At 37.2% G+C, this 26,848-nt stretch overlaps 13 protein-coding genes across 13 annotated transcripts; 5 read left to right on the forward strand and 8 right to left on the reverse strand.

Moving 5' to 3' along the window:
• Position 1: 1 nt before the first annotated feature.
• B0P05DRAFT_521041 (ribosomal protein L16p/L10e-domain-containing protein) lies at positions 2-662 on the reverse strand. The gene has a single exon (XM_051575830.1). The coding sequence runs from the start codon at positions 649-651 to the stop codon at positions 28-30; it is 624 nt and encodes a 207-aa protein (XP_051439673.1). The 5' UTR covers positions 652-662; the 3' UTR covers positions 2-27.
• Positions 663-1,199: 537 nt separating this feature from the next.
• On the reverse strand, positions 1,200-1,961 carry B0P05DRAFT_521042 (uncharacterized protein). The gene is made up of 2 exons (XM_051575831.1): positions 1,708-1,961; positions 1,200-1,658 (listed from the first exon to the last, which is right to left on the reverse strand). The coding sequence occupies exons 1-2, from the start codon at positions 1,828-1,830 to the stop codon at positions 1,254-1,256; spliced, it is 528 nt and encodes a 175-aa protein (XP_051439674.1). The 5' UTR covers positions 1,831-1,961; the 3' UTR covers positions 1,200-1,253.
• A 1,104-nt stretch (positions 1,962-3,065) lies between these two features.
• On the forward strand, positions 3,066-3,405 carry B0P05DRAFT_582590 (uncharacterized protein; the record flags this gene model as incomplete). Its single annotated transcript, XM_051582186.1, has 2 exons — positions 3,066-3,312; positions 3,365-3,405. The coding sequence occupies 2 exons, from the start codon at positions 3,066-3,068 to the stop codon at positions 3,403-3,405; spliced, it is 288 nt and encodes a 95-aa protein (XP_051439675.1).
• A 219-nt stretch (positions 3,406-3,624) lies between these two features.
• On the reverse strand, positions 3,625-6,041 carry B0P05DRAFT_601374 (uncharacterized protein). Its single transcript, XM_051583250.1, has 3 exons — positions 5,745-6,041; positions 4,985-5,597; positions 3,625-4,919 (listed from the first exon to the last, which is right to left on the reverse strand). Exons 1-3 carry the CDS (start codon positions 5,808-5,810, stop codon positions 3,778-3,780), a joined length of 1,821 nt encoding a protein of 606 aa, XP_051439676.1. The 5' UTR covers positions 5,811-6,041; the 3' UTR covers positions 3,625-3,777.
• A 517-nt stretch (positions 6,042-6,558) lies between these two features.
• B0P05DRAFT_454984 (uncharacterized protein) lies at positions 6,559-6,810 on the reverse strand (the record flags this gene model as incomplete). The annotated part of the gene is made up of 1 exon (XM_051573932.1): positions 6,559-6,810. A coding segment is annotated over one exon (252 nt), but the record flags the coding sequence as incomplete, so codon positions are not given.
• A 1,367-nt stretch (positions 6,811-8,177) lies between these two features.
• Positions 8,178-8,690, forward strand: B0P05DRAFT_521045 (uncharacterized protein). The gene is made up of 2 exons (XM_051575832.1): positions 8,178-8,538; positions 8,583-8,690. The coding sequence occupies exon 1, from the start codon at positions 8,209-8,211 to the stop codon at positions 8,491-8,493; it is 285 nt and encodes a 94-aa protein (XP_051439678.1). The 5' UTR covers positions 8,178-8,208; the 3' UTR covers positions 8,494-8,538; positions 8,583-8,690.
• Positions 8,691-8,832: 142 nt separating this feature from the next.
• On the reverse strand, positions 8,833-9,181 carry B0P05DRAFT_521046 (40S ribosomal protein S30; the record flags this gene model as incomplete). The annotated part of the gene is made up of 3 exons (XM_051575833.1): positions 8,833-8,950; positions 9,005-9,123; positions 9,179-9,181. The coding sequence occupies 3 exons, from the start codon at positions 9,179-9,181 to the stop codon at positions 8,875-8,877; spliced, it is 198 nt and encodes a 65-aa protein (XP_051439679.1). The 3' UTR covers positions 8,833-8,874.
• A 993-nt stretch (positions 9,182-10,174) lies between these two features.
• B0P05DRAFT_521053 (40S ribosomal protein S1) lies at positions 10,175-11,316 on the forward strand (the record flags this gene model as incomplete). The annotated part of the gene is made up of 3 exons (XM_051575834.1): positions 10,175-10,201; positions 10,279-10,333; positions 10,573-11,316. Exons 1-3 carry the CDS (start codon positions 10,198-10,200, stop codon positions 11,312-11,314), a joined length of 801 nt encoding a protein of 266 aa, XP_051439680.1. The 5' UTR covers positions 10,175-10,197.
• A 77-nt stretch (positions 11,317-11,393) lies between these two features.
• B0P05DRAFT_460468 (P-loop containing nucleoside triphosphate hydrolase protein) lies at positions 11,394-15,431 on the reverse strand (the record flags this gene model as incomplete). Its single annotated transcript, XM_051574009.1, has 3 exons — positions 11,394-13,622; positions 13,673-14,697; positions 14,747-15,431. 3 exons carry the CDS (start codon positions 15,429-15,431, stop codon positions 11,394-11,396), a joined length of 3,939 nt encoding a protein of 1,312 aa, XP_051439681.1.
• An 807-nt stretch (positions 15,432-16,238) lies between these two features.
• On the forward strand, positions 16,239-17,146 carry B0P05DRAFT_521060 (uncharacterized protein). The gene is made up of 3 exons (XM_051575835.1): positions 16,239-16,565; positions 16,609-17,077; positions 17,122-17,146. The coding sequence occupies exons 1-2, from the start codon at positions 16,337-16,339 to the stop codon at positions 16,911-16,913; spliced, it is 534 nt and encodes a 177-aa protein (XP_051439682.1). The 5' UTR covers positions 16,239-16,336; the 3' UTR covers positions 16,914-17,077; positions 17,122-17,146.
• B0P05DRAFT_521061 (uncharacterized protein) lies at positions 17,147-19,446 on the reverse strand. Its single transcript, XM_051575836.1, has 4 exons — positions 18,474-19,446; positions 18,314-18,426; positions 17,450-18,268; positions 17,147-17,406 (listed from the first exon to the last, which is right to left on the reverse strand). Exons 1-4 carry the CDS (start codon positions 19,377-19,379, stop codon positions 17,199-17,201), a joined length of 2,046 nt encoding a protein of 681 aa, XP_051439683.1. The 5' UTR covers positions 19,380-19,446; the 3' UTR covers positions 17,147-17,198.
• A 937-nt stretch (positions 19,447-20,383) lies between these two features.
• Positions 20,384-23,013, forward strand: B0P05DRAFT_567624 (glycosyl hydrolases family 31-domain-containing protein; the record flags this gene model as incomplete). Its single annotated transcript, XM_051581146.1, has 4 exons — positions 20,384-20,468; positions 20,513-20,673; positions 20,715-21,911; positions 21,955-23,013. 4 exons carry the CDS (start codon positions 20,384-20,386, stop codon positions 23,011-23,013), a joined length of 2,502 nt encoding a protein of 833 aa, XP_051439684.1.
• Positions 23,014-23,097: 84 nt separating this feature from the next.
• Positions 23,098-24,474, reverse strand: B0P05DRAFT_460792 (WD40-repeat-containing domain protein; the record flags this gene model as incomplete). Its single annotated transcript, XM_051574030.1, has 2 exons — positions 23,098-23,584; positions 23,639-24,474. The coding sequence occupies 2 exons, from the start codon at positions 24,472-24,474 to the stop codon at positions 23,098-23,100; spliced, it is 1,323 nt and encodes a 440-aa protein (XP_051439685.1).
• Positions 24,475-26,848: the final 2,374 nt, after the last annotated feature.

Raw genomic sequence — 26,848 nt, forward strand, 5'->3', positions numbered from 1 at the left:
TACACAAAAGAAAGAAAGAGAGGATGTTTAAGCAGAAGATGATGTTTCTTGAGCAGTCTTGACTTCTTTGACAGGAGACACATAGCCAGCACCAACAATGGGTTTAGCACCACGTTCAACCATTTCCACCTTGACAGGCAATTTATGAGATGCCAATCGGAAAGCTTCTTTAGCGATTTCTTTTCTCATACCAGCAATTTCAAAGATGATACGGTTTAAGGGCACACGACATGCCCAGTATTCAAAAGTACCTTTACCTTTACCCATACGAACCTCATTACCTTTGCTGGAAACAGGGATATCAGGGAATACACGCATCCATAATTGAGAGCCCTTGACAGGCTTGATCTTACGTCTAAGTGCATTGTGAACAGCTGTCAATTGACGAGCTGTTAAACGAACACCCTCTTTGACTCGCAATCCATAGTCGCCAAATTCGACAGTTGTGCCTTTGGTAGATCCACCGATGGGAATAGGAATCTTGCCCTTGTGTGCTTTTCTGTATTTTGTTCGCTTGGGTGAAAAGTTGGAAGCAAAACGAACGGATTGTGTGATGACAGCAGGTTTATTGTGTTGGAGGAAGACATTGGAGATAACGTTGGAGGTGTTGTGGATGGTGCTTAAAGCACTCTTTTTAAAGGTTGAAAACATGCTGTCTGAAGAGGGAAAAAAAATGGCTAGGAGCCTTGTAGGGGGAGGCTTTTTCAGAAAAAGAAAGTCATTATTTAAACACCGCTATTTCTCAAACGAAAATTAATGTAAAATGAATCAAAGACATCTAATTTCCATCAAAAGTGGCAGAGAAAGAGCTTTTTCCTACTTTGCTATATTAGCAAGCATTGTATATTTTTGATTTACGGATCTAATGATGTAGAATTTATTGAGGCTTTATAAGAAAATAAAAGATCAAAGGTGCAATATGTTGTTTTTACTTTTTTTGACCAAAATAATACGTTTCCGGCGTTTGTCTTGTAATCTTAAACCATTTTTAGAGACTTCAAAGCTCAGCTGCTCTCATCAACACTTTATCATGCATGTTACTCTATTTCTTGATCCACAAAGTCCAAACAAAGCCAAAAAGTCGGGGCTGCAATTATTTAAGCAAGTGATGTACCTTAAAAAATCGACGAATTTCGAGGTACTGACAAAAGACTATAAAATGCGAATTTTAAAGGCAGATTTACATACTAATATATCAAACTTGTTCTAATCATACAATTTACACAATGAGCAGCAATTTATTGTCTGTTTTTTTATATGCGAGATAGGATATGAAGCATACTTCCCTTATCCCGAAAATCATGATGCTCTTTGGTCAATGAATGGCTTGTCTTTTCAAATCCTAAACCAACCAACCATTTATCGAGTACAGATCCTGTAGGAAGAGAAGAGGTTGGTTCTGGCTCTGACAAATGCGCTTCAAGAGCTATTTGTGGTGAGGACCATATTTTCATTGTTAAATTCAATTGCTCGTTCATGACATCCAGCCATTTCTCTCTCTCTTGTTGATCGCTGCTTTTAAACTTGAGCGTACGTAGTTTCGAATTCCTTGGTTCAATCATAAACACATGTGTGCTTTGACTTTTGGCTGCTTGATAATTCGACCAGACATAAATTTTGCTTGCATTTTCATCAAACAAAGAGGATATCACACCCTTCTACAAATGACGATGTAAATCATATCCCTTCTTTTGCGTTTGCATATACCTCTGATTTATGCACATGAATGGAAGTTGTTGTTAATACTAAATATCTCTTTTTCCAAACAGAAGGACTAAATCTGAAGCCTGTCTTTTGATGCAATACCCAGCCCCACTTTAATACAGTCATGTTAATCAAAAGAAAGAAAGAAAAAAAAGATATGTGCATACGCTCAATGCATCGTTTTCTTAAATTAAATACGAACAATCAATCAAGGATCACTGCTGCATGATAAGAATTATTTGCATGCATATTCATTTATAACCACATATTTTATACGCATACATTCATTATCAAACAATTTATTTAAATTATATATTTTATCATGAGACTGTCGATCAACGTATTAAAGCGTCTTGGCATCTTATACATTGGTTGACTTTTAATCTTTATTGTCTGAATGCGCATTGACATTGTTACAAAGAAATACCCTTTTATTGCACAAGAAGAATGATTTCATTGCTTTCTTTCAAAAAAAAAAAAAAAAAAAAAAAAGAAAAGAAAAAAAAACTATAAGATAGCTTGAATGATAAGCTCCATTTGGTTTTTTATTTTATTTTTATTTTATTTTTATTTTCTCGGACATAATTTGTCCAAACAAACATGATTGAATAAGAAGGTAACATTTCAAATACTCTCTTTTGTACCAGTGATGACATATTGTAGTATCAAATTGTATACAGGGTAACCTTGTTTCTCTTTTGCATGTAACATCCTTAGTTCCGAGCAAACATAATATTGTATCACAAATAATGATGATATGTGTTTAACGTACAATCGATCACTTTCTTTTCATAGTATATACACACACACACACACAATTTTCTTTTTATTGTAAATAAATAAAGATAAATGACTGAGACAACACATTCCGACTTGCCTTGCACTACACCGTTTTCTTTATCAGATGCAACCCCTTTCTCCTCTATTCATGTTTGTTGTTATTCTTTTTTTTCTTAGAGTTAAAGTTCTACTCTTCTTGTGTCATTCTTTCTTTTATGATAAACAATTATGCACTTGTCAAATGACAATGTCAAAATGGCGGGAGAAAAAATCTTGAGTAATTAATAAAATTTCGGAGTAAAATGACAACGTGGCAGAAAAAAAAAAAGTGCCTTTTATAATGCTACACCAATGAGATGTATTGTAGTACTGAAGCATCTCCAGAGAGGAGAGAAAGGAATGATGGTTTGATTTTGAAATGAACTTGTAAAGCAATCTACAAAATGTATTCTAGTATCTTTTTTCTTTTCTTTTCTTTTCTTCTGTCTTTTTTTTTTTAAAAATAAAAATAAAGGAGGGTAACAGAATATTCTAAACAAGAACTTTTGATGACACAATTTGTAACTAACATCTATTATTAGATGTCTCAACAAAAAAGTGACAGTAAATCAAATTCGTCTTCTTTTGTACCCTATTATGGTAGTCGCGAACCGAAGCAATCGGTGGTTGAAACAGACCGTTTGATTTTTCAAATGATGGACGATATATTGAAAACAACCTATAAAGAACAAGACTATCTAGAAGAACCAGAAGAACATCATTATAATCCTCATTTATGGAGATTTCGAACTGTAATTGTGTTTATCATGGTTTTATTGATTGTGGTTGGTACGTTTTTTTTATTAGAGTAACACGATGAAGATGCTAATTAGTTTTAAAGCAACTGTAGTTGTCAGTGAATTAACAAAAGAAAGATCGTAGAACCAATCAGCACTTTGTGTAATATTATCAAGTCAGAAAAAAAAGTATTTATTTTTATATGTACTTTCTAAAATGTGTTATGAGAAAGAGGAGGGGGACAGGGGGGGGTGGGGAAAGGGGGGTAGTTGAATTATTAAGAGTAGGTATTAAAATTAAGAAAAAGAAAAGAGGAGAAGAGGGGGATGCAGGTAATAAAAAAGAGATGAGTATATATATGAATGTGTTGTGTGTGTGTGTGTGTGTGTGTGTGTGTGTGTGTGTTGTATTCTACACGTCTAAGCAAGATGAGGATGATGATTGTTGTGATGTATAAAATGGTATTTTATCCATAATAAACGACCATCAGAATGTTTAATAAGTAATAAATGGCAATTATAATTTTCTATTCACGATAGTCTTTCTCATTGCTGGTTTAGCTGATTCAGTTGGACGGGTGGATAACCGAGAAGGCGTAAGTGTCTTTCGAGTAGCAGCAGTGGTCGTGGTAGCAGATGATTTGTTGACATGAGAAAGGCGAGAAACAGGACGAGAAACAGGGCGAGATAATGGAGTTGTGGAAGGTCTAGAGGAGGTATTGGGTTGTGTCTTAGTACTCTTACTAGCAGTTGAGAGTCTAGAGACAGCACGAGAAGGCTGGGTTGTATTGACAGCAGATGTTGGCTTCTTTGTCTTTAAAGTTTGAATCTCTTCAACAGCAGAATCTAACTTGTGTTCCAATGCTTTACGGTGTTCAACTTCTTCTCTTGCTTGGGATTTCATATCATGCAATTGATCAAGTACGCGGGACATCATGGATTCTAGATCAGCTCTGGCTTTAGCTTCATGTCGAAGTCGAGACTCGAGGGGTTGAACTTGAGCTAAAACCTGTTCCATTTTGCGTTCGTAGGTTTGTCTCATACTGACTTCTTGCTCAACACGCTCATGCAAGACGTGTTGTTGATGATCCATCAGAATAGTCATGTCTTCCATTGCTTTTTCAAAAGCCATACGCATGGCTGTTTCTTCGTTCAGACGTCTTTCAAGGACTTGAATGCGTTCTTGAAGTTGGTTACAGTTGCGGCGATGAATACTATCGTTGATTTGTGCAAGACCAGCCAGCACACGATGTGACAGTTTCAAAGAGCTTGATTTCATTTGTTTACGGCCCATGTAGCCTCTCCAGACAGATTGGATTTTGACGGCAGCCAAATAACGGCGGTGGTCTAAATCCATCATGTGTTCCTGTTCTTGGTCGGACAAGGGCAAAAAGACAGAAGCGGACTCAATAGGCAATTCCTTGGAATAACTGTTGTTATCGTCGTCTTCATCATCGTAACCTTCATCCGTGCTGATACAGCTGCCATTGGAAGAAGGATGAATGAATTGAGGTGGCATGTTCTTGCTAATCTTGATGACCACCACTTTAGAGCTGGTTGAAAAGTGGCTTTGGTCATCATCTTCTTCTTCAATACGTTGAAAGATGTCGGCTTCTGAACTTACTCGGCTGCATTGATATGGGTGGACACTTCGGTAGCCTATGATTGGTTATTTTTAGTATCATTGCTTTTTTTTTTTTTTTTTTTTTTTATAGATTTTATACCTTTTTGAGGATATGAATAATCTGGAAAGACAAATGAAGTATTGTCCCAATTGATTCTGTCTTGTTCAGCCACACGTTCCAAGTATTGTAAACTGTGTCTGGCTGAAGGGGTCAAGAAAGAAGAAGGACGAGCAGGTTGGTAAGATGGTTTGCGAATCACAACAGTACCAGTTGAATCATAAGATTCTTCACGGTTGCTGCGATGGTCATAATTAGCTTGGATAGGTAATTGAAGAGGCGATAATTGATTGTCAGCAACAAATGACATTTCCTCCATCATATTGTCATTATTTTCATTATCATTAGGTTGATCAAAAGAATCAAAATAGCGGTTTAAGAATTGTTCTGAATCATTGAGTAATAAGGAATCAATATCAGGTATTTTATGTTGGTAATAATCGTCTTCTTCCTCATCTTCTTCATAAAGAATATTAGAATAAGCTGCGGTCGAAGTTGAGGTGGTAGTAAAAGAACATTCGTCAAAGTAAGAATAGTCTTCATTCTCATGGCTTTCATCAGCTTCAAGGGCCAATAAGCGAGATTTAGGTGGGAATTCATATTGGTATAGTTCGGGTGCGAGATGTTGAGTGATTTCAATGATTTCTGATTGCTCCTATAATTAATAGCTTTATATTAGTTTTATATTCTAACTGCACGAGTCAATTAACCCCATTCAATAACAGATATATTGTACTACAGTACACGAAATCTGTGTCCCAACCCAACCACGTTTTTTCATTGTTCCAAGAATGATCATTACCTTATTATCTTCTAATAAGGAAGGATTGCGAAGCATAATAGGGTCTGGATTGTAACAGTCGGTCATCTTATAAAGGGGGGGGGAGGGTTTAGTGAATGGAATGGGTAAAGTTTTTTTTTTTTGGGTGAAAAAAAAGTGTTTTTCTTTTTTAGAGAACTAAAGTTCTTGGTTGTAATAGGTCGTAAAGTTGATATATAATGCGCTTTTTCTTTCTATGTTGATAAAAGTGAAGAAAGGGTCAAAAACAAAGAAAAAGAAGAAAAAAGAAAAAAAAGAAAAAGGAAAAATATTTCAGTTTATTTATACAAGCAAAAAAGGGAGGGAAAATAAAATTCTGGTACGTTGATTCGTTCTTGATTATTAAATTATGACTGTACAACATGTGAATTGACCTTGTTGACAGAAAGTTATATAGGATGATTTCATTCTATTTTTGCCAGCGATGATGACAACACAGCGTAAGTTGTACAAATTCCCTTCTCCTTTTGAGTTTCAAAGTCTTTTTTGGACGACAAAGTAACCATGAATGTTGTTTATTGTGATAAACGATCTACAATTCCATGTTGTTTCCAGTCATGCAGGGACGTGTTTCATGGTGGTTTTTCTCATGTAGAAAAAAAGAAAAGAAGGCGGTAAAAAAAAAGGAGGGAGATCATATGAGTACTCAAATGACTCGTCTACTTTCTAAAGCATGAAAAAAGTTTATTCTACATAGTTTCCAACAACAACAACAACAATAATAATAATAAAAGTAAAAAAGGTATCATACATAATCTATCTATCTATCTATCTATCTATAAAATTTTGCTTAATGTTGGTCAGAGCGCACTGTCATGCCGGCAATTAAGCGTTGTTCTCTAGTGATTGGTTGGTTCCATTGATCAACATAGTTTAGCGAATTTTGTGTCGCCATAAATCTAGCAACAGCCTCTTGTTCAGCTTCAAACATATCGGGTGTTACCCCTTGAAATTGATTGTTGAATGTATGAAAATTAGTGGCATATTCAAAGTATTCTAAATTTGGGAATAGGCGCAGAGTATCATAGAAACCAGGCATAGAGAGTGGCGTAGTGATGTATTTATAGATGCGTAGTTCTTTTAAGGATGCACCAGGCAAACTTGTATTGGCTGGAGTGTGGGATGGCTTATAATAGTGCCGTTTCATGAGTGGGGTATCGTAAGAACTATACCTTGTCCTTTTTTGATCACGTAAAGCATCTCGATAAGAAAGATACAGGGCTAGATCGTGATTGGTCATACAGGCTAAATCGTGCAACTCCAATATTCTTAAATGGCTGCATTTACAGAGTAGTTCCCAAAAAGCGCGATTTGAAATAGCGAGTGTCGGAGAAGTGTCATGGACTAAATCAAGTTCATTGTCGCTTACCCAATCTTTGGACTTGGGACTAGAGAGCGTGATAGATTCAAGTAAGGGCCAATGCCTAGCCATCGTCATGAGAACAGTGTCATTCATTCCTGCATGAGTTCCTTGGAAATGGCGCATACAAGGACTACCTGAGACAATGGCTTGTAAAAGTCCAGAAGAGGCCAGACCTTTGTCGTTGTTGTTCATGTAGCAAAATGTTTCGAGTGTTTGAGCATGACAAGCAATAGAACAAAAGAGTTCAGTCATTTCAAAATCAAGGTCACAATCCACAATTTTAATTGAGTGCAAAGTGGACTGGCCAAGTTCAAGAAATTGGGAAAAGAGGTCTGAGAAATGATTATGTAATTCAAACCCACGGCTTTGGTATTCTTGACGGCGACGAGCGGGCTGCAAGACTCGAATAGGGGAAAACAAAAGGGGTTGTTTAGCATGTTGCTGAATGAATTGGACAGGCACAATCGTGTTCTGAATGAATTCTGAATAACAGCCCTTGATAGTAATTGACTTAATGCGAGGGCGGATCATGGTGATATATTCCATGGCCTGTAAAAGAACATTGAATTCAAGATCTTCCAATACAATGTGTTGGTATAAGTAAGGATCATTGCAACTCATATACCATTTACGGCATACTCTATTAAACATGAATTATGAGTTGAATTGATTGTTTTAACTTTATTTACCTTGAAGCTCTTAGTCGATCAGGTAAAGAAAGATGAAAAAAGATTTGTTGAAGAATAGGATTGAGAAGCATACTCTTGTATAGAGAAAAAAGAGAAAATAAAAAGGAACAAAAAAAGAAAAGAAAAGAATTTATACTCTATACAATAGTAATTTTTTTTTTTTTTTTTTTTTTTTTTTTACTAATGTCTTGCTGCAATTATAGTTGGTAACCAATGCAATCGAATTTAGTCTTTCTATTATCCTATCAAAAATAGGCGCATGTTTCAGGTACAAGGCTGAGAAACAATCAGGTTTAGTACAAGTCAAGTTTTGGATCTATTTTCAATAAAAGAGAATAAAGGTGAATTAGAAGAGAGTAAATAGCATGTTTCTGTTTGTTTTAGATATAAAACAATGCTTTCTTATTTTTATTTTTATTTTATTTTAGTGCAGTGGGTTGATCATCCATTTTTTATTTATTTATTTTTCGCTTTGAAGCGAAATAGCAATGTTTCACGGGTTAATTTTAACTTAACAAAAGGGTCAATGAACATGACTGTCATTGATGTTGTTCTGTTCTATTTCTTCTTTTGTGTCTCTCAAGATGATAATAATGATAATGATGTTGATATGGATCTATTGTTGATATGCTCTGCCTGTCTAATTCAACAAAGATCAAGATATAAATTTCTTAATTGACGGATGAAAGAATTGGCGAAACAAAATGGTAATTATCTAGATTGTCTAATAAAAGTAAGGTATTGGTTCAAAAAAAGAAATAGTATCACCTTTAATAAATTGATGTTGACTGCCTTAAAAGTAACCACACACTCTATTTCTTTCTGTGGCTCAACAAAAAGCTATTTCCGCACACGGTCATCATAGCCGGTAAGACATTGCAAGCATGAACTTCTATATTTATATATCGTCTTTTACATCACGTGTATACCTTTACGTTGGTTTCAGTTGGCATATAAACTGTCTATAGGAATAATTCGGACTGCATTTATGCTTATAAACAAGAAAAATAAATCGAGATTTTGTAAGAGATATGTGTGTGTGTGTTTATTATGATACAATTTAAGGACCAGCAGTAGGAGCAGGGTTCATTCTACGCTTACCACCAATTTGAGCGGTGACATTGACAAAACGACGGCTACAAAGAGATATAATGTTGAGTTCGATATACAAAAAATGCTATAGGACTTACTTGTAGACTTGTCTCTTCTTTGCACGACCAGTCTTGGCCTTCTTCTTTTCTTGCTTGGCGACCTTAGGAGTTTGAGACTTGACCTTACCGGCACGAGCCAAAGAACCGTGAACTTTACCCTAAAGAATATCGATGTTGATGAGCTGTTTGTTGATGGATGGATGGATGGTTTACCATAGTGGATGATAATACAAAGAGAAGGGGATCTGTTCTGACTGCGGCTTATTTTCTCGGTAATAATCCCAGCTTAAAAAAAAAAAAATTCAGCTACAATCGCTACAAAAAGAAAATCCCGATCTTTTTTTTTTTTTTTTGTCTATTCCGAACCTTGAATCGTATTAAGCTTATCGCCAAGAAGTAACAGAATATTCAGGAATATTGCAAAATCATGCTGTCTTCACAACGAAAACTCATGTTGTTTCGCTTTCTTGATTGAGAAGCTTTGCATGCATTTCTTATTGACTGTAATGCTGTACCACCATGCATGTTGGCTAAGTGCGAGCCGGACCATTTTCTTTATGATGTTAATTGCGCACTCACACATGTTCAAATGAATATCATGCAATTAATCAGAAACAAGAAAATAAACCTTGATCCATTCTTTTGCATAAGCATGTATTGTATATAAACCATGCTATGTGAATGCTTGTTTACTCATGGTGTATCTCTACAAGTATTAGAAATGTCTATTCTAGTACAGACGACTTTTATTCATCTAAAGTATCATGATATTTGAAGAAATAAAATATTGTTATCTGCATTAGGTAATGAAAAACAGCAGAGAATAAAAACCACAAAGACTGGAATCAGATAAACTGTTGAATTGAATGCAGTGCTTGTGGAAGAAGGTCAAAGTTGACCTTATTGAATATTTGGTGTCTAGCATATGCCAAGCAGTGATCGATACTCATACTCGCGGTACAGAACATTCATAAGCATTTTTAGTATTTTTCTTTTTCTTTTAATTTGATATGTTAAATTAACAGACATTTGAATATTAGACGTGCGAATGCTGTATTAAATGAGAAAGAGCTTCTTCAACTGTAAGTACTTTTTGACGGGATTTAAAACAAACGCTTATTTGGCTTATTTTTTCAAACAGCGTTCGCACTGGGCCTAGAGGAGGGGGGGGGACGATGGCAAATAGACTGACAGACCACAGAACCTATCAATCCTTCTTTTTAATCGACAATATGGGTATGTATCAACCATCCATCCATCTTCTATCTGTGTATAGAGATCAATATGACCATACTAACTTGATGCCTCATTAGCTGTTGGCAAGAACAAGCGCCTTAGTAAAGGAAAGAAGGGTTTGAAGAAGAAGGTGTAAGTGATACATTCATTCAGGCAGCAAAAGCATTCATAGCGATAATGGAAAAAGGGAAGCATGAACAGAGTTCTTGTTAAAAGAGAAACACCAAGAATAAAAGATCAACTCGACATGACTTTCGATTCATAAAGAATAGGAAAAGAAAAACACCATTTGTATGCATGTAGAATGCTATTGCTGCTTGAAAAACATGTCCAGATTACGTTGAGACTAAACTTTTTTTTTCTGTATTTAGCGTTGACCCCTTCACCCGTAAGGACTGGTATGATATCAAGGCTCCTTCCATGTTCGATGTTCGTCAAGTCGGTAAGACACTTGTCAACCGTACTCAAGGTCTCCGTAACGCCAACGACTCCCTCCAAGGTCGTGTCGTCGAAATGTCTCTTGGTGATCTCTCCAAGGACGAATCTCGCTCCTTCCGTAAGATCCAATTGAAGGTTGACGAAATCCAAGGTAAGAACTGTCTTACCAACTTCTACCGTATGGACATGACCACCGACAAGCTCCGTTCTATGGTCAAGAAATGGCAATCTTTGGTTGAAGCTTTCGTTGATGTCAAGACCACTGACGGTTACCTCGTCCGTCTCTTTGCCATCTCCTTCACTGCTCGTCGCCGTAACCAAATCAAGAAGACCACCTATGCTACTTCTGCTCAAATCCGTCAAATCCGTAAGAAGATGTTCGAGATCATGACTGAAGAAGCCTCTGCTTGTGACTTGAAGGAATTGGTTGCTAAGGTTACCTCCTCTGCTTCTCAATCCGCTCAAGATGCCATTGCTGTCCGCATTGAAAAGGCCTGCCAAGGTATCTACCCTCTCCAAAACACTTACACTCGTAAGGTCAAGATCCTCAAGGCTCCCAAGTTCGATGTCTCTGCTCTCTTGGCTCTTCACGGTGGTGCTGCTGCTGCTGGTGATGACACTGGTGCCAAGGCTTCCAAGGATTTCGTCGAACCCACTCCTCAAGCTTCTGTTTAAATAATATCATTATTAAATTTGAATAAAGAGAAATCCCTTTTTTTTTATTATAATTACTATTGTTAAGAGGTATTTATACTTAGTGTACATTAAGTGATTGTTGATGAACCAATTCACTGTATACGTTATTCAGTCTCAAAAGTTCCCAATGTGTGCCTTGTTCTATCACACGGCCATCTTTTACAACACAAATCAAGTCAGCATTTTGAATAGTAGACAGACGATGAGCAATAGTAATGGTTGTACGACCACCTTCCTCAAGCACATTGTCAATCGCAGCTTGCACTAATTTTTCACTTTCACTATCAAGAGCAGAAGTAGCTTCATCCAACAACAAGAGCTTAGGTTTACGGATCAAGGCACGAGCAATGGCAATACGTTGCTTTTGACCACCTGATAATTGAGAGCCTTTATCACCTACACGCGTATTGTATCCATCGGGAAGACCAGAGATAAACAAATGGATATTTGCAGCCTTACAAGCATCTTCGATATCTTGTTGACTGATGTCCTTGTCTTCATCTACACCAAACCGAATGTTTTCAGCAATCGTGAGATCAAACAACACAGGTTCTTGAGAAACAAGGGCTTGGTGCGATCGTAAATTGCCCAAGGTATAGTTCTTGACATTGGTATCATCAAAGCAGACGCTGCCAGAAGCGCAATCATACCAGCGTTGTAACATACCAATCGTTGTTGACTTGCCACAACCTGAAGGACCCACAAGAGCAATATTTTGGCCTGCTTTACCATGCAAATTAAATGCACCATCAAAGACGGCCATATCAGGACGAGCAGGGTAACGAAATGTAATGTCATTGAAATCAATATCACCTCGAATTTGAGAACGATTGGGCTCAATGCCTTCAAGTTCAGGATCAATCGAGGGTTGACGTTCAAGCATCTCAAAAGCAGCAATGGCGGAATACTTGGCTTTTGCAAACGTAGACACAAACGTACTTGATCGACCCACTCCTTCTGCCGTGATCAAGATGGCCATCATACATACATACATGCGTTCAAATGAAAGACCATGATACAAAATCAATTGAACACCAGCATAAAAACCAATGGCATTAGCAAAACGAACAATGCCCTTGTTAAGCGCAAAACCAATGGATGACAAATAAGCCTTTCGTTGAGCAAGGCGATGAGGATGTTCAGTAGCATGGTAGTATTTGTTTTCGAAATAGTCTTGTTTGTTGAGACCAGCAACAGTACGAATTTCTTTGATGGCTTCAGCAGCGACTTCTCCACTTTGTTCATTGGCTTTTTTGCTCTTGTCTACAAAACCTTCATCAATCTTGGACTGATAATAACCAGCGCCAGCAACAAAGGGTGTCACAGAAAGAATGATCAAGGTCAGCAGCCAAGTATGATAAAAGGCAATGGTCAGACCTGTGACAGCAGTAACAATGATCTGAGTGATGTCTCCCCATGTCTTGGTCACTAATTCATTTACGTTTTTAGAGTCAATGGCGAGTTTGGCCGTCAGTGCACCGAGAGAATTGTCTTTTTCATCAAAAAAGCCAATTTCTTGTTTCATCATAGCACGAAAGATACTTGCACGAAGGCGTCTTGTATATCGCTCACCAGCAATTTCAAAGGCGGCTACTTGAGTAGCGAATCCAAAAAATGTAGCAATACCAATCACAAAGAACAAGAATGAATAGAGATTGGTACCGTCCATAGGTCCAGGTGCATCAGGACTAGGAATCACAAGTAAGTTAACCACACGACCAAAGATAAAACCAAACAAAGGGAAAGCAGTACCTGCTACAGCGGCACCTACCACACCAAGAAAAATATAGGGCCATTCAGGACGCATATGCTTCAAAACTTTGCCAAGGGGCACGCGCTTGTCTTTTATGTTCTTGCGGTCTTGCTTTTCTTTGTGAAGTTTCAATGCATGCGCATCGATTGAAGCACGACTGGTCGATTTAAACAAGTTGATCGTCATTTCTTTCTCATTTACAGATTCATCTTCCTTATGCTGTTTTTCAGTCATCAATGCTTGTTGTTCACACTTTAAAAGTTCTTCAGAATCAAGTTGTTCTACTTCATGGTCGGCTTGTTTGGTGGCAATTTCTTGCTTTCTGACTAAGTCAGCATAGATACCATCAAGCTTGAGAAGATCCGTATGGGTACCTTGTTCCACAAGATCACCAGCTTGCATGACAACAATAAGATCTGCATTTCGAATGGTAGAAAGGCGGTGAGCAATGACAATGGTAGTACGATCAGCAGCAGCAGCATCCAAAGCAGCTTGTACTAAACGTTCTGACTGAGTATCTAAAGCAGAAGTGGCCTAAAGTTACATATTAAATCTTGTTCTTTTCTTTTTATGTTATGACTTACTTCATCCAATAAAAGAATTGTAGGGTTCTTCAGAATAGCACGGGCAATAGCAATACGTTGTTTTTGGCCACCCGAGAGCATCCCACCATGTTCGCCGACAAGACTTTCATAACCATTGGGTAATTGAGAGATAAAAGAATGACAATTGGCTTTTTTACAGGCAGCCACAATATCTTCATTCGAGACTTGTTCAGTGACACCCATCAACAAGTTTTGTTTGATTGTCATATTGAATAAGACAGGCTCTTGAGAAACAACACCGATCTTGCTTCTTAACCAAGCGACATTGTATTCCTTGAGGTCTTTACCGTCAAGAAGGACGGAACCTTCTAAAGGATCATAAAAGCGTTGCAACAGTTGGACACTGGTTGATTTTCCAGAGCCAGATGGACCCACAAAAGCGATGGTCATGCCAGGCTTGATTTTTAAATTGAGGTTCTTTAAGATGGTGATATCTGGTCGAGTGGGATAGTTAAACTTGACGTCCTTAAACTCGATTTCTCCCAGGATTTTGTCAGACATAAGGCCATCTTTTCTATCGACGTCGATCGTAGGTACACGGTCAATCACAGCATAGATTTTAAAGGCAGCACCACAGGCAGCAGAGACAGCAGCAAGATTATGAGGTAGTTCCAAAAAAGCCATGGCGCCCATGATCATAGAGAAGAAAGCAACCACCACATCCTGACCTGCCATCGATTTATCACGTGTTAATTTGGCACCATACCAAAACGAAAGACCATAGGTGGACAATAGCGTAAACATAAACACGCCAAAGCACAATCCAGTGACGAGACCCTTTTTGACACCTGTATGCATGGCCTTTATTAACTGGGTTTCATACAAGATAGCAAATCGGTTCTGAAGAGAAAAAGAATAGACAGTGCGGATACCAGAAAAAACTTGTTCAGCTACTGAACCGGCATCGGCATATGAGTTTTGTGCTTTCAGTGTGTATTTTGTAATGAAATGACCCATGGCCACACTAGCAGCACCCAAGACAGGCATAGCAGCCAGCATAACAACTAGAATAAATGAATAAATAAATTGCATGAAGATGGGGGTTTATTTTACCAGCAAGTCTCCATCCAGTCGCAAAGGCAATCACAACACCTGCAACAAATTGGCCAACACACAATACAAAATTACCGAGTTTTTCTGAGATACCATCTTGAATCAATTGTGTGTCAGTCACTAACCGGGTAGTTAATGAGCCTTCCTCTGCCTTGTCAAACCAACCCATTTCTTGACGAAGAATTGAGTGCACATAGAGATTGCGAATACGACGCACCTGGTATTCGCCTGTCAAGATCCACAGACATTGAGAGAAATAAGAACCCACAAGAACACCTGTGCCCATATAGACAAAGGCAAGCACTAACGGATGAGCATCATTCGCAAGCGTGCTGATGTTTCCAGATGCCATTGCGTACGAAATAGTGCCCATGAATTTACCAAGAATAATAATACTTGCAGGTTGAAGAGAACCACTTGCTGCAGAGAGAACAGCGGCAATAATGACACCGAGTAATTCCAAAGGAGTAGCAAATCGAAAAAGTTTGTAAATAGGTACTGATTCTCCTTTTTCTTTCTTTTTCTTTTTTGTTGTTTCTATAGACTCAATTTGTTGAGTCGGAATGTCTTCTAATTCTTTGCTTAACAGGTTGTTTTTGTTTATTATGTCATTCTTCTTTACATCTTTGTCAATTGATGTAGTAGTCGATGACGAAGATTGGGAAGAGTGTATCGAGTCTTTCATTCCCAGTATATATGTGTGTATATAAAATAAAAATGAGAGATAGAGATAGAGAAAAAAAAAAACAACAACGTATTTATATCATTCGGTTGTAGTACAGACCAGGAAACTATGTTTAACACCAATCATGCAAACAATGTGAATTATAAATCCAAGCTGACATACAGCCCTATATTCCTTGATTATGACGCTTAAAAGAATCATATCAAATGAGATCCTTCTTTTATGCAGCTTTAGTAGTGCCTATTTCTAATCGTTGTGAATGCCAAACTTCCAAGATACCAAGAATTGATTTGTGCAACACAAGAGAGAGGGAATGGTCTTGTTTGTTTGACGATGTGTGTTGTACGTCGTTTGTTTTGAACTCGATTAGAGCCTTTTTTTGCTGCGGTTAGCCTATCTCTCTTTCTCTTTTTTCTTTCTTGGGATCGAAATCAGCTTATCTACATGCTGAGAAATAACGCAATGGATACCGTGTTTAGTAAAAATGATATGCAATGATGTTAAAGTAAATGCTCGGTCGATCTGTACACAGTATGAAATAGGAAATCAATGCCTAAAACATAATATTTTTTTTCGGCGCTCTTCCTCCGACCCAAGAAAGCTTTTATCGCCAAGATGAACATTGGCATTATGTTTAAGCTGCATTATTCTGGAAAAAGAGACAAGCGAAGTCTTTGTTCTGAAGGATACAAATACATGCATTAATTTAGTAAGAAAAGAATATGAAAAACAATGCAGAATTCACTGATCAGATCTGACAGAAAACGTCAAAAAAATACCAAGCCAATGCCAAGACTCGTTTTTGTGTATTGGCATGATTACATAAGCCAACTGATCTACACGTCCTTTTTTTTTTTCAGAAAAAAAAAAGAAAATTCAACGCGTATTGCATTATCTTTCTCAGCATGTATACCAAACGACAAAAATTAGCCATGGAGAGCAATCGGGTCTCTCTAAGTCCTGAACCTGGCGAAGAATATCAAGATTCTGAAGACAAAAGACCCTATAAACCAACAAGACCATCTCATGCATTAACAGGCTTACGATACAATCCGAATCAGCTTGGCTATAAGAAAGACATCCTTACACCTGATAAGCGAGAAGAAGGCTATTCACTTATTCGTTATGGAAGAGGTACATCGCTCTCTTATCAGTGATGGACTAACACGATCAATAGAGTCAGTTAAAGACATTCCAAAGAAATTAGAATGGCAGGCAATGTCACAGACTGTGGATACACAATTGAAGCAAGTACTGAGCGATGTGTATAGCAAAACATTATTACATGTTGCTGGTTCCACAAGTGATGATGTAGATTTGAATCAACTTGGTAAACGGTATCTACAACCCTTAGGTAAAGAAATTCACCAGCGAACACGCAAGAAGCTATTTCCTGGGTCTATTAGCGAGTATCTATTGAGGCCTGATAAACGTACGACTGCAGTATGTCAAAGCTTAACATGTTTCATCTTGAATGGCTGATGTTTTATTTATGACAGGAAGAAACCTTTGCAGAGTATAATGTCATTACAGAAAGTGCTGCTCGCTTAGAGTTTGAAAGAACAAAAGCAGCAAAAAGGCTGGAGGATTTAGAGAAACGATTAAAACAAGTACAAGAAGAACATAAAAGAACGCAAAACGAAGCAGTACAGTATATTTTTATGACGATAGACAAACTCATGTTTATTAGGCTACATACAACGATTTACCAGACGATCCTAATGACTATGTTCAAATGCTCCTTAAATATCCATCTTTTAAGGAATATTAATAAATTACACTTGGTCTATAGCGTTGTATATGACGAAGGTCTTTTCTGCCAAACTTATAGTCTAGGCATTGCTTATCCACTGGTCTGGAAGTGGTATCTTTAGACTGGGCAACTTGACTGAAGCTCTTGCCTTCCTTTAACATATCATAAGCACGTTTGAATTCTTTGCAAATAGTATTGCCTCCAACAAGAGTCACAGTTTTACTAGAGAAAGATGTTATAGATACACAGTTCTTTCATTACTTACCACACATTTCGAGACCTGATAAATGGGTCAGGCAAGACAATCAGATTATTTTCCCATTTCTGTTGCATTTGAAGGTGTTCAATAGGTGGTGATATAGACATTGTCTTGAACAAGTTGTCACGATTCGAGTAATGTTCAAAGAATTCAACCAACAAAGTACCAACCCCTTTTGTGTTATTTGATGGCCATAACGTTGAGTATTCATCTAATTCGTATGTAATGGCAAGGTCTTCTGCTTCTGTATTGTTGATCACCACACAGTCATGATAGCGTACATCACATCCTTCTACTAAGCTTATGTTCTTTTTGTATAGACAGCGTTTGCTCTCACAAGTGGCACCAGTGAGGTGTTGTAAGTTGGGAATCACAGGTGGATGTTGTACATTCATCAGATAGTGCAATGCCAATAAGTGATAGGCATAACTAGACATTGTTCCACCTCTTGTATAATTGATGTCTTGAGATTCAACAAAATATTTCAGTGCAAACAGAAAAGGTCGGATTCGAACATCTAATTTCATGTATTGCATGATCAGTTTCGTGTTGTGTATGCCTAGTGTGCTGTTTGTGTTTATGTCGCAGTGTAGTCCAGTAACAGGATCAGTAAATTTACAGATAGGCACAAAGGCATTGTTGATAGGTTCAATATTCACCATGCCTGTTCCAGCCAAGTAAGTTGCTACAGAGTTCATGTTAAATACTGAATTTGGCAGTAATCTCAAGAGTTGCATTTCGTATTCAGTATGATTAGAACAGTATGGAACTACAATGCATAGATCGACATCTGCTTTATCTGTGCCTAACCCACTGAGTGAAGATCTAATCTTATAAGCCGCTTTGTGCTTTTTATAGTATGTCGCTTACCCAAAAGTAGAGACATAGAGACCTTTTTGTCCCCAAACAACGTTAATCAAATGGTTCAATCTATCAACTATAGAAGCCCTAGCCAAGAATGATTCTCTTGACATGGCATGTTGCTAAAGAAGATGGATTAAACAAGCAGAGTGAGTGTTGTATATCTTACTTTGTTTAAGTTAATCAATTCTTGATCCAGCATATATTTTTTATTCACCAGAATGGGTTCTTGCGGGCTTTCTTTGTGGGCTTCTAGTGTTGTCTGATCTACCTCTTCTTTTGGTTCTTCATTAGATTCTTCTTGTCTTTTTTCTACTTGTTTGGTATGGACAAGTTCAATAGTTACTTTATCTTTCACTACTTCTTCATCATAGTCGAAATCAGAATCTGGGTGATGAACAAGTTTTTCTTCTTTAATCTTTTTGATGGTCATGGATTGATTGTTGCATGGTGTCTGACTAGTTTTGTGATCAAGTTCCTTGGCGTCTTCTTCGTCACTGTATGCTTCATCCAACGAAACAAGTGGAATAGACGCGTAGTTTTCTTCCAGATCAAAATCCCTTAGCTTTACTGCATCATCCGCACGATAGACAACAAACAAATAATCGTTTTCTGGGTCTTTGATTCCCGCTTTTTGTAAAACAGAGTCCCAGATAGGCTGAAAGGCTCTGACATTCGCATTGTATTCCAATAAATTCATGATATCAAAATACCAGCCATCAAAGTCCTCGATGTATTGCTCTGGTTCTATTTTTTGCTTGGCTATCAGAAAGAAGTCATGGAGACTGGGGAACTCGGATAGTATCTCAAAGCTTTCTACTGCAAAGGCTGAACCCATCATGCCCTCAATTGCTTTAAATGACACGACTCTTGAATAAGCATAAGTCATGCAAGGTTTTTTTTTAGTCAAGGTGTTTCGTATTGCATATTGAATACAGCCGTGTATTATCTTTTTAGAGTCATATGAACCAGTCATTGTATAGGTAGAGATAGAAAAGAAACAATTTTCTATACGCGACTTTTTCACGCGCTTGAATATGATTTTCGTGACGTCAACCAAATTTGTGGCTTTCATTGAATGAATTTCTAAAATAGTTAACAGAAGTGCATTTGTCGAGAGCGCGCTAAAACTTAAAATATACATTTGGGCCGCAACAGCTCTCAAGAGGTTAAGATAACCAAGATGCCTAGAGGAACACCTTCGGATGCTTTGTCCTAGATTTAATGGTAAGTGAATCTTTTTCTATGTCACCTTTTTTTGTAGTGTATTTACGTAAAGCTTCTATTATGAAAGAGATAGGACGAAGACAATGAAATAGACAATGTGCCATGTTAATATCTCCTTTTCATGAAGGTACCATTGTAAGCCTTATGCACTTGACGATATTTACTTAAAAATAATTGATCCTTATTCATGTTCTGGTATATGCAAATGTATCATGCAATATCATCCTAATTATACTAAAGAATGAACGACTACACAAGTTGCCGTATATTTTACGCATGCAAACCCAATGGGTTATCTGCCAAAACAGACAAAAAGTAGAGAAAGAGATCTGATAATCAAAGGATCTAAAGAAATCCATCACCATGTTAGATCAGATAAAAATGGGTTCTTTTTATTCAAATGATTCGATTTCTATTTATGGAGCATGACTGCTCTGGACTGTGATATCCATACGCTGCAAAATTTTTTCCGTTCTATTATAAAAATGACAGTTGGACCTTGTTTTTCTCTTGTTCTTTCTTTTAAACTCTTTTTTGGTAAGTTATTTAACAGGTATACTTGGTCGAAATCACGATGATGTTTTAGCAAAATTTATTTTGTTGAATTTCTTCACATGAACTACATGATTCAAATGACACCCTGAGTGATTTCGACTATGTATATTTCCTTTTGTTTTTTTTTTAGTTGTTTATACTTACTTTCTCTTTCTCTTAGGCCTCTTTGGTTTATTTCTTTTTCTTAATTCTTATATAATAAAAATATCTTGAAAAAAACTCCCTTTTATGTGTTTATAGACTAATTTTCCCTTTTTTCTTTTTTTTTTTGAAATTGAAATTTTAATCCTTTCATACATGAGATACAATGTCATTTTATTAGTTTGTGTCTTGTCTTGTTTTGTTGTCAATTGTCAGCAGTCTTATGACACTACGAGTCTTGGTAAGCTTTGTTGCGAGTTGCTTTCAAGAGTTCATATTCTGTAGACGCAAAATCCTATAAAGTAGTTGAAGGCAGTATTCAACAGACAGAAACAAATATACAGTTTTCTCTTGTCTCTAACAGTGACTCGGAATACTTTAGTTCTATTATCAAAGAACTTGTCGTTCAAGTGACCTATGAAACGACTGAACGAGTCCAAATCAAGGTCAGTGTGTTGTATAAACATTATCTAACTCAAATGAACAGATTTATGACAAGAACGGCACACAAGCAGTGGTACCAAATTCACCATTAGGTGTTGTAAGACCAGATACACAGATACAAACAGGCCAGAGACGCTCACCAGGAAAAAGAACGAATTATAGCTTCAATTACACCATGGATCCGTTTGGATTTCAGATTATTCGAACATTGGATCATTCCATCTTATTTGACACAACAGATCTTGCATTTGTTTTCGAAAGTCAGTACTTGGAAATCAGTACGCATTTGCCTGTTCATGAAGCACATATCTATGGCCTTGGACAAGGATTTAAAGCACCAGAGAATAGTGTCACCACTATCTTTGCTAGACATGCAAATAATTCACATCCGTTCTATATGGACATTCGCAACAATGGACTTGCGTTTGGTACTCTTCTGTTGAATGCGAATGGGATGGATATCATTACTTTTGCAGACAGAATTACTTTTAAAGCCATTGGCGGCATTTTTGAATTTTACTTTTTTGTTCCTGAGGATGGTACACCTGATGCAGTTGTTCAATCTTATACTACATTTATCGGTCGATCTATGCTACCAGCACATTGGGCCTTGGGTTTCCATGATTGTGTTCAGACAAAACTTACATTTGATGAGATCCCTATTGAATCTCATTGTGTTGATATGAATACTGTAATGTATCAACAAGACAGAAAAAAGATAGGCATCGTGAATTCAGCTATTTCTGTAAACGATACTTTCTACAAACAAGGTCAAGCATTGGATGTCTTTATCAAAAATGTCGATGCTTTTGAATATCAAGGACTAGGATGGACAGACTATGCTGTGTATCCAGATTGGTGGCATGCCAATATCACACATTTCTGGGATAATTACATTGCTTCTTTGATGAATACATCTCCATTGGATGGTCTAGAAATCAGCATGAATCAGCCAACTTCCTTTTGCCTGGGTTCATGTGGATCTCAATCTCAAAAGCCTCCATTTCCATGGCTTTACAGTCCTGAAGAACAAGAAAGAATACATGCAACTCAAAAAGCAGCATTAGATGCAATGGCAGGAGAGACATACCATCTTTTGTATCCAAACTATACTATTCATCATGGTCTTAATGACTTATCCGACAAAACAGTAGCCATGAACGCAAAACACAGTGGGAATATCAGACATTATGATGTTCATAGCTTGTATGGACATGCTTCTGGCTATTTTACAAGAAATGTAGGTCAGTTTTATTATATAGGTATACTCACATCAATCATAGGCTATCTTAAATTATAATTCTACTCTAAGGCCGTTCTTGTTCAGCCAATCTACATTTGTAGGCAGTGGGCAGTATATGGGTCATGTCAGCCACGAAATGTATACTTGGGAGAGTTTGGCACTGTCTATACCCAAAGTATTGAACTTTCAAATGCTGGGCATCGTGTTTTCTGGTATTAGTATATGCCGATTTCAAGATGAAGAGCTCTGTATTCGATGGATACAAGTAGGCGCTTTTTATCCTTTTGCACGCACATCAGATACATGGAATACGGACCATACAGAATCATTATGGACTAATGCAAGTCGTACTGTACTTGAGATTCGATATACTCTTTTGCCTTATTTCTATACACTTTTTGAAGAAGCGCATCGATTGGGTACGGGTGTATGGAGACCATTAGTGTTTGAGTATCCAATGTTTGTCAATGAATTATCGGACAATGCTCAGCAATTCCTTATTGGATCAGACCTTATGATCTTGCCTGTACTGACACAAGGCGCAACTCAAGTCAAGTCTGCTCAATTTCCTCCTGGCATTTGGTATGACTGGTATGGCAATCATTCGGTTGTTTCTATTGCAGACGATCATGTTCAAACACTGGATTTAGATGCACCTTTGCTACATATTCCCGTATGTATACGAGGCGGAGCAATCATTGCCACAAAGACCTCCACATTCTCAGTAAAAGACACGTTTGATACACCCTATCGCTTGATCATTGCTCTCGACAAAAACTATCAAGCGTTGGGTCGACTTTACATGGACGACGGTTACTCATCTAACAAGAGCAACAATGTCAATTTTGTGTTCACCAACAATACATTAAGCGTGAATGGTCAGTTTGGGTTTTCAGAGACAGAATACCTTGATCGCATTACTATCATAAGTCATGACAAAGCTTTTCTTGATCAATATACCAATGCAACACTCATACTAAATCAACATAAGATAGTCAACACAATCTTGACAAAACATACAACATTTGTTAGCTTTGATATTAACAATAGCACCATTGCTTTTACAGAAAGATTTAGTCTAGTTGTTCAACTTGTTTAGTTATATGATACAAAGTAAGAAAAAGAGGTTTATTAAATGATGCAATTGAAGAAATGTACAATAAGAATATGAAATGGAATTGAATTATTTAGCGATACCAATGATAGACTTTTCTCTTTCAGGTACACGTCTAACAGAGTCCAACTTCTTGGAATGTTTGCGTCTTAATTCATCCTTTCTCTTTTCAGCATTTGTCATTTCCTTCTTTCTGTTGTCTGCAATCTTAATGTCCTTAGGTGTTCTTCTATGCTTGTCAATTCTACGGATTTCTTGCATATGACCGAATCTTTCCTTCAACTTGCTAGCATATTCAAGCTTGTTCTTTTCACGCCAGTCCTTGATACCAATCTTTTCATTAGCATGTGTCTTCCAAATACGAACATTGCCATCATCAGAACCAGTCAAGACATATTTGCTATCCATAGAGAACTGAACAGAGAACACTCTCTGCATACGCTTTGTATGGTAACAATCTCTACTATGGCCTTGACCAACATCATACAAACGAATGGTACGATCATATGAACCTGTAGCAATTTCTTGACCTGTAGGTGAATAGTCGACGTCCATACTATATACGTACACGTTAGTTCGTCTTATACGAAAAAAAAAAAAGCTTGCTTACATGGCAGAGACATGGTCCTTCAATACATTCTTAGCAGACTTCATGTTTCTCATGTCAAAGGTATATGCATTATGATCTTCACTACCACTCGTAAACGTATAAGCTTCAATAGGATTCCAAGCAATCGCATTTGTCTTGAGTGACATGACCAGCTTTGTGATAGGTGAACTAGTTCTTAAATCATACAAGACAATAGTACGATCTGTACCACAAGAAGCAAAAATGTTTTGTTGAACTTGGTTAAATTTGACAGTTTGATAAGAGTCTGCTCCCCAAGCAAAATCATGAATAGGTTCAGATCTGTTCTCGTCCCAAACTTCCACTGTGCCACCAGATGTAGCGAAAAGAGGTTCTGAGCGATGATGTGATAAGCCCGTAAAGGAATGCTTGCCCATATAAGTTTCGATAGGCTCTGTATCTTCTCCCCATACTTTGACAGTCTTGTCTGTAGAACAAGACAAAAAGCGGCCTTCTTCTTTACCAGGACAGACGCCTGCCACAAGGCCACGGTGACCTTGTACTCTCCAAGTAGTGCTTTGTTCTGACAACTCCCAAATGCGAATCTCACCATCACCACTACCAGAAATCATTGAGTTGAGCTTAGAAGGATGTTTTGTTAAACAATAGACACCGTCAATGTGACCATTGAGTGATGCAATAAAAGGCTTTGCAAACATACGATCCAACTTGACTGAATTGAGTGCACGGACATATTCTCTGCCTTGTTCGAAAGGATGCGCAGTTGGGTCAAAATTGCGTTGTACTTTGTGAATATCTTGAGCACGTTCTCTCACATAGTCATTGGAAGAACGAGATAGAACTTTGACTTTAACCATAGTATGTTTAGAGAAAAGAGAAGGATGATTTTTCTCCTCTTGAATACCTCAAGAAGAAAAACAGTCCATGCTGTTAAATACGTGGCTTGGTCTTTTCACTCAATTTACTGTTTTTTATGCAGCTGATGCCCAATAGGAGATGGTTCCTAAGAAAGAAAAAGAAAGGAGAGGATAAAGGTAAATGAAGGAGTAGGCGAGCTTGGGTCCTACAGACCAATCACAATGATCATTGTGATGTTTTTCCGTAAAAAGCAATGTGTGATGAAAGAGTAAGTCTTTAGAAATAGGATCTTTTTGCTAATAACTAGTCATTTTAATGTATTTAATAGTGAAGACGCTTATAGCAATGCTACAAAGACATCTAGAGAATTAAATAAAGAAATTTGCGATGATCAAGAATCTACTAGCAGTACAATTGAAAGAAGGATTGACCTTTTGACGAAAGTTATGAATATGGAGTTGAACTCCTCAGAGTGGAAGAAAGCCAACATTGATAAAAGGCTTGGAGATTACCAGTAAATAAAAAATATCAGAGTCAATACTGCCATATTATACCCATTAATGATGAGCAGGGAAACAACCTGTTTGTGATTGGAATGGGTTGGCGAGGTACTGTCGTTAAACGCAACTTTTAGATAAAACATTGATTAAAATTTCTTTTACAGGTAACGTTGGCTATAGGATGGCAATTGAAAAAGTCTGTGGCATACCATGTTGACAATTTAGTGCTTACTGTATCTCTCGCGTGTCTTAGAGGTTTCAGCCATGACCTTCTTTCTTTAACAACCTATACAATTGTGAGGATTTTTATTATAACAGGTAACGTTACATGGATCATGCGCAAACAACCCATGTTATTCTATAGGCAGACTTGTGCTTCTGCTCTTATTTCATGGTCGTTTTCTTATTGAATGCTGTCTTCAAGGCTGAGTTGCTGATATGCACCGAATATATTTTTCTTTTCTTTTCGGCTTCTCTCTTTTGTGTTTGTCTTTCGAGGATGCTTCAAGATATGGATGTACTAGTGTATGATTGGATCCATGCAACCAGCCATGGTGGTGGATAGAAGATGTCATGTGATGTATGTATATAAGTGTAACAAAAGAAGCGTTTATATGATCCAATAATACATAATGATGCTACCAATAATGTTTAATACGAAGCATAAAAGAACAATTTTTTTGCAGAATTGGTCTTTAATGCCAAGATTAGTGGTTTTTATTGAAGTAGCGTGTATAAAAACAACCGACTGCTCAAGCGTTCAAATTAGTCGTTTTGCTTCTAATATTGTTTGTTTTACTACCAAGACTCTCGCAGACTTAATGCAGTGATAAAAAGAAATGTTCTGAGTATAATATACATACAATGAATTAATTCTTTTCAGCCAGAAGATGTGGTTAGTTCCATGAAATGGCGCAAAGAACATTGTGCCTTTTGAACGGATGTGTCTTTTCTTTGAAAGCCCTTTTAATGTACTGATCAAGCCAATGATGAGATTCAACTCATTAAAAGAATAGACAAATACACACGGTAGCACCGCTGCACAAAAGTAGCATAATACCTACTTATACACGCATAAACACTCTACGTGCTTAGAAATCATGTTCATTGACATACATGGTATCCTTGGAGTTGATTCAGACCAAAAAATCCGACATATCCACAATGACCAAAATATGCGTTTCGACCAAAGGGTATTACTCATGAAAATCGTTGGTTTGACAATCTTCAATCTTGTTCTTTGACGCTACAAGACAAAAAATAGAGCTATATACAAGTCTAGTTACTCAAGATGTGCGTCAAGGGCTATAGTTTTTGGTGAATGTGTTTTATTGTTAATTGTATCATGGAAATATTGAGATATGAACGAAAATCCTTAGAACATTTTTGCTCATTTACACAATATTTTCTACATTAATAAAGTTAAAAGAACAAGAATCTGCAACTTTTATCATTGCACCAAAGCCAGATGACTGCGTCTTCATGTTGTTCTCAGCAAAAGCTCCAATTTTGATGTGGCGAGAAGAATCGGAATTGCCTTCCATTTCAATCTTCGCAGCATAGCCATCTGGTATGTTCCATGTTCATTTGCTCCATATTTGTGTTAGAAAAAAGCCTGTGTTTCTATTTCTCTATGCTCTTTAGCACTCAAAATAACATAAGTCCCTTTAGAGAGATCCATTATTGACAAGTTCTATATGACATCTATAGCAAAAACACTCAAAACACAGCCTAAACAAGCCATTCTTTGATGCGCCATTACTCGACAAACAGACTACTAAAATGGTTCATTTCCTCATTTAGAACATGTTCTTTCGAGTCAAGGAGTCGAATGATACCATTGATTTGACAGTTTTGTGAAATCTATTTTTTG

The sequence above is a fragment of the Gilbertella persicaria genome (genome assembly GCF_025201335.1).
Source record: "Gilbertella persicaria strain CBS 190.32 chromosome Unknown B0P05scaffold_1, whole genome shotgun sequence".
Taxonomy (NCBI): Eukaryota; Fungi; Mucoromycota; class Mucoromycetes; order Mucorales; family Choanephoraceae; genus Gilbertella; species Gilbertella persicaria.

Coding starts and splice junctions, on each gene's coding strand:
- B0P05DRAFT_521041 (XM_051575830.1), bottom strand. CDS start 651: ATGTTTTCAACCTTTAAAAAGAGTGCTTTAAGCACCATCCACAACACC.
- B0P05DRAFT_521042 (XM_051575831.1), bottom strand. CDS start 1,830: ATGACTGTATTAAAGTGGGGCTGGGTATTGCATCAAAAGACAGGCTTC. Junction 1,659..1,707: donor TTCATGTGCATAAATCAGAG/GTATATGCAAAC, acceptor CGTCATTTGTAG/AAGGGTGTGATATCCTCTTT.
- B0P05DRAFT_601374 (XM_051583250.1), bottom strand. CDS start 5,810: ATGACCGACTGTTACAATCCAGACCCTATTATGCTTCGCAATCCTTCC. Junction 5,598..5,744: donor CCTTATTAGAAGATAATAAG/GTAATGATCATT, acceptor TATTAATTATAG/GAGCAATCAGAAATCATTGA. Junction 4,920..4,984: donor TTATTCATATCCTCAAAAAG/GTATAAAATCTA, acceptor AACCAATCATAG/GCTACCGAAGTGTCCACCCA.
- B0P05DRAFT_521045 (XM_051575832.1), top strand. CDS start 8,209: ATGCTTTCTTATTTTTATTTTTATTTTATTTTAGTGCAGTGGGTTGAT.
- B0P05DRAFT_521060 (XM_051575835.1), top strand. CDS start 16,337: ATGTATACCAAACGACAAAAATTAGCCATGGAGAGCAATCGGGTCTCT. Junction 16,566..16,608: donor ACTTATTCGTTATGGAAGAG/GTACATCGCTCT, acceptor CACGATCAATAG/AGTCAGTTAAAGACATTCCA.
- B0P05DRAFT_521061 (XM_051575836.1), bottom strand. CDS start 19,379: ATGAAAGCCACAAATTTGGTTGACGTCACGAAAATCATATTCAAGCGC. Junction 18,427..18,473: donor AATTGATTAACTTAAACAAA/GTAAGATATACA, acceptor CATCTTCTTTAG/CAACATGCCATGTCAAGAGA. Junction 18,269..18,313: donor CTCTATGTCTCTACTTTTGG/GTAAGCGACATA, acceptor TTATAAGATTAG/ATCTTCACTCAGTGGGTTAG.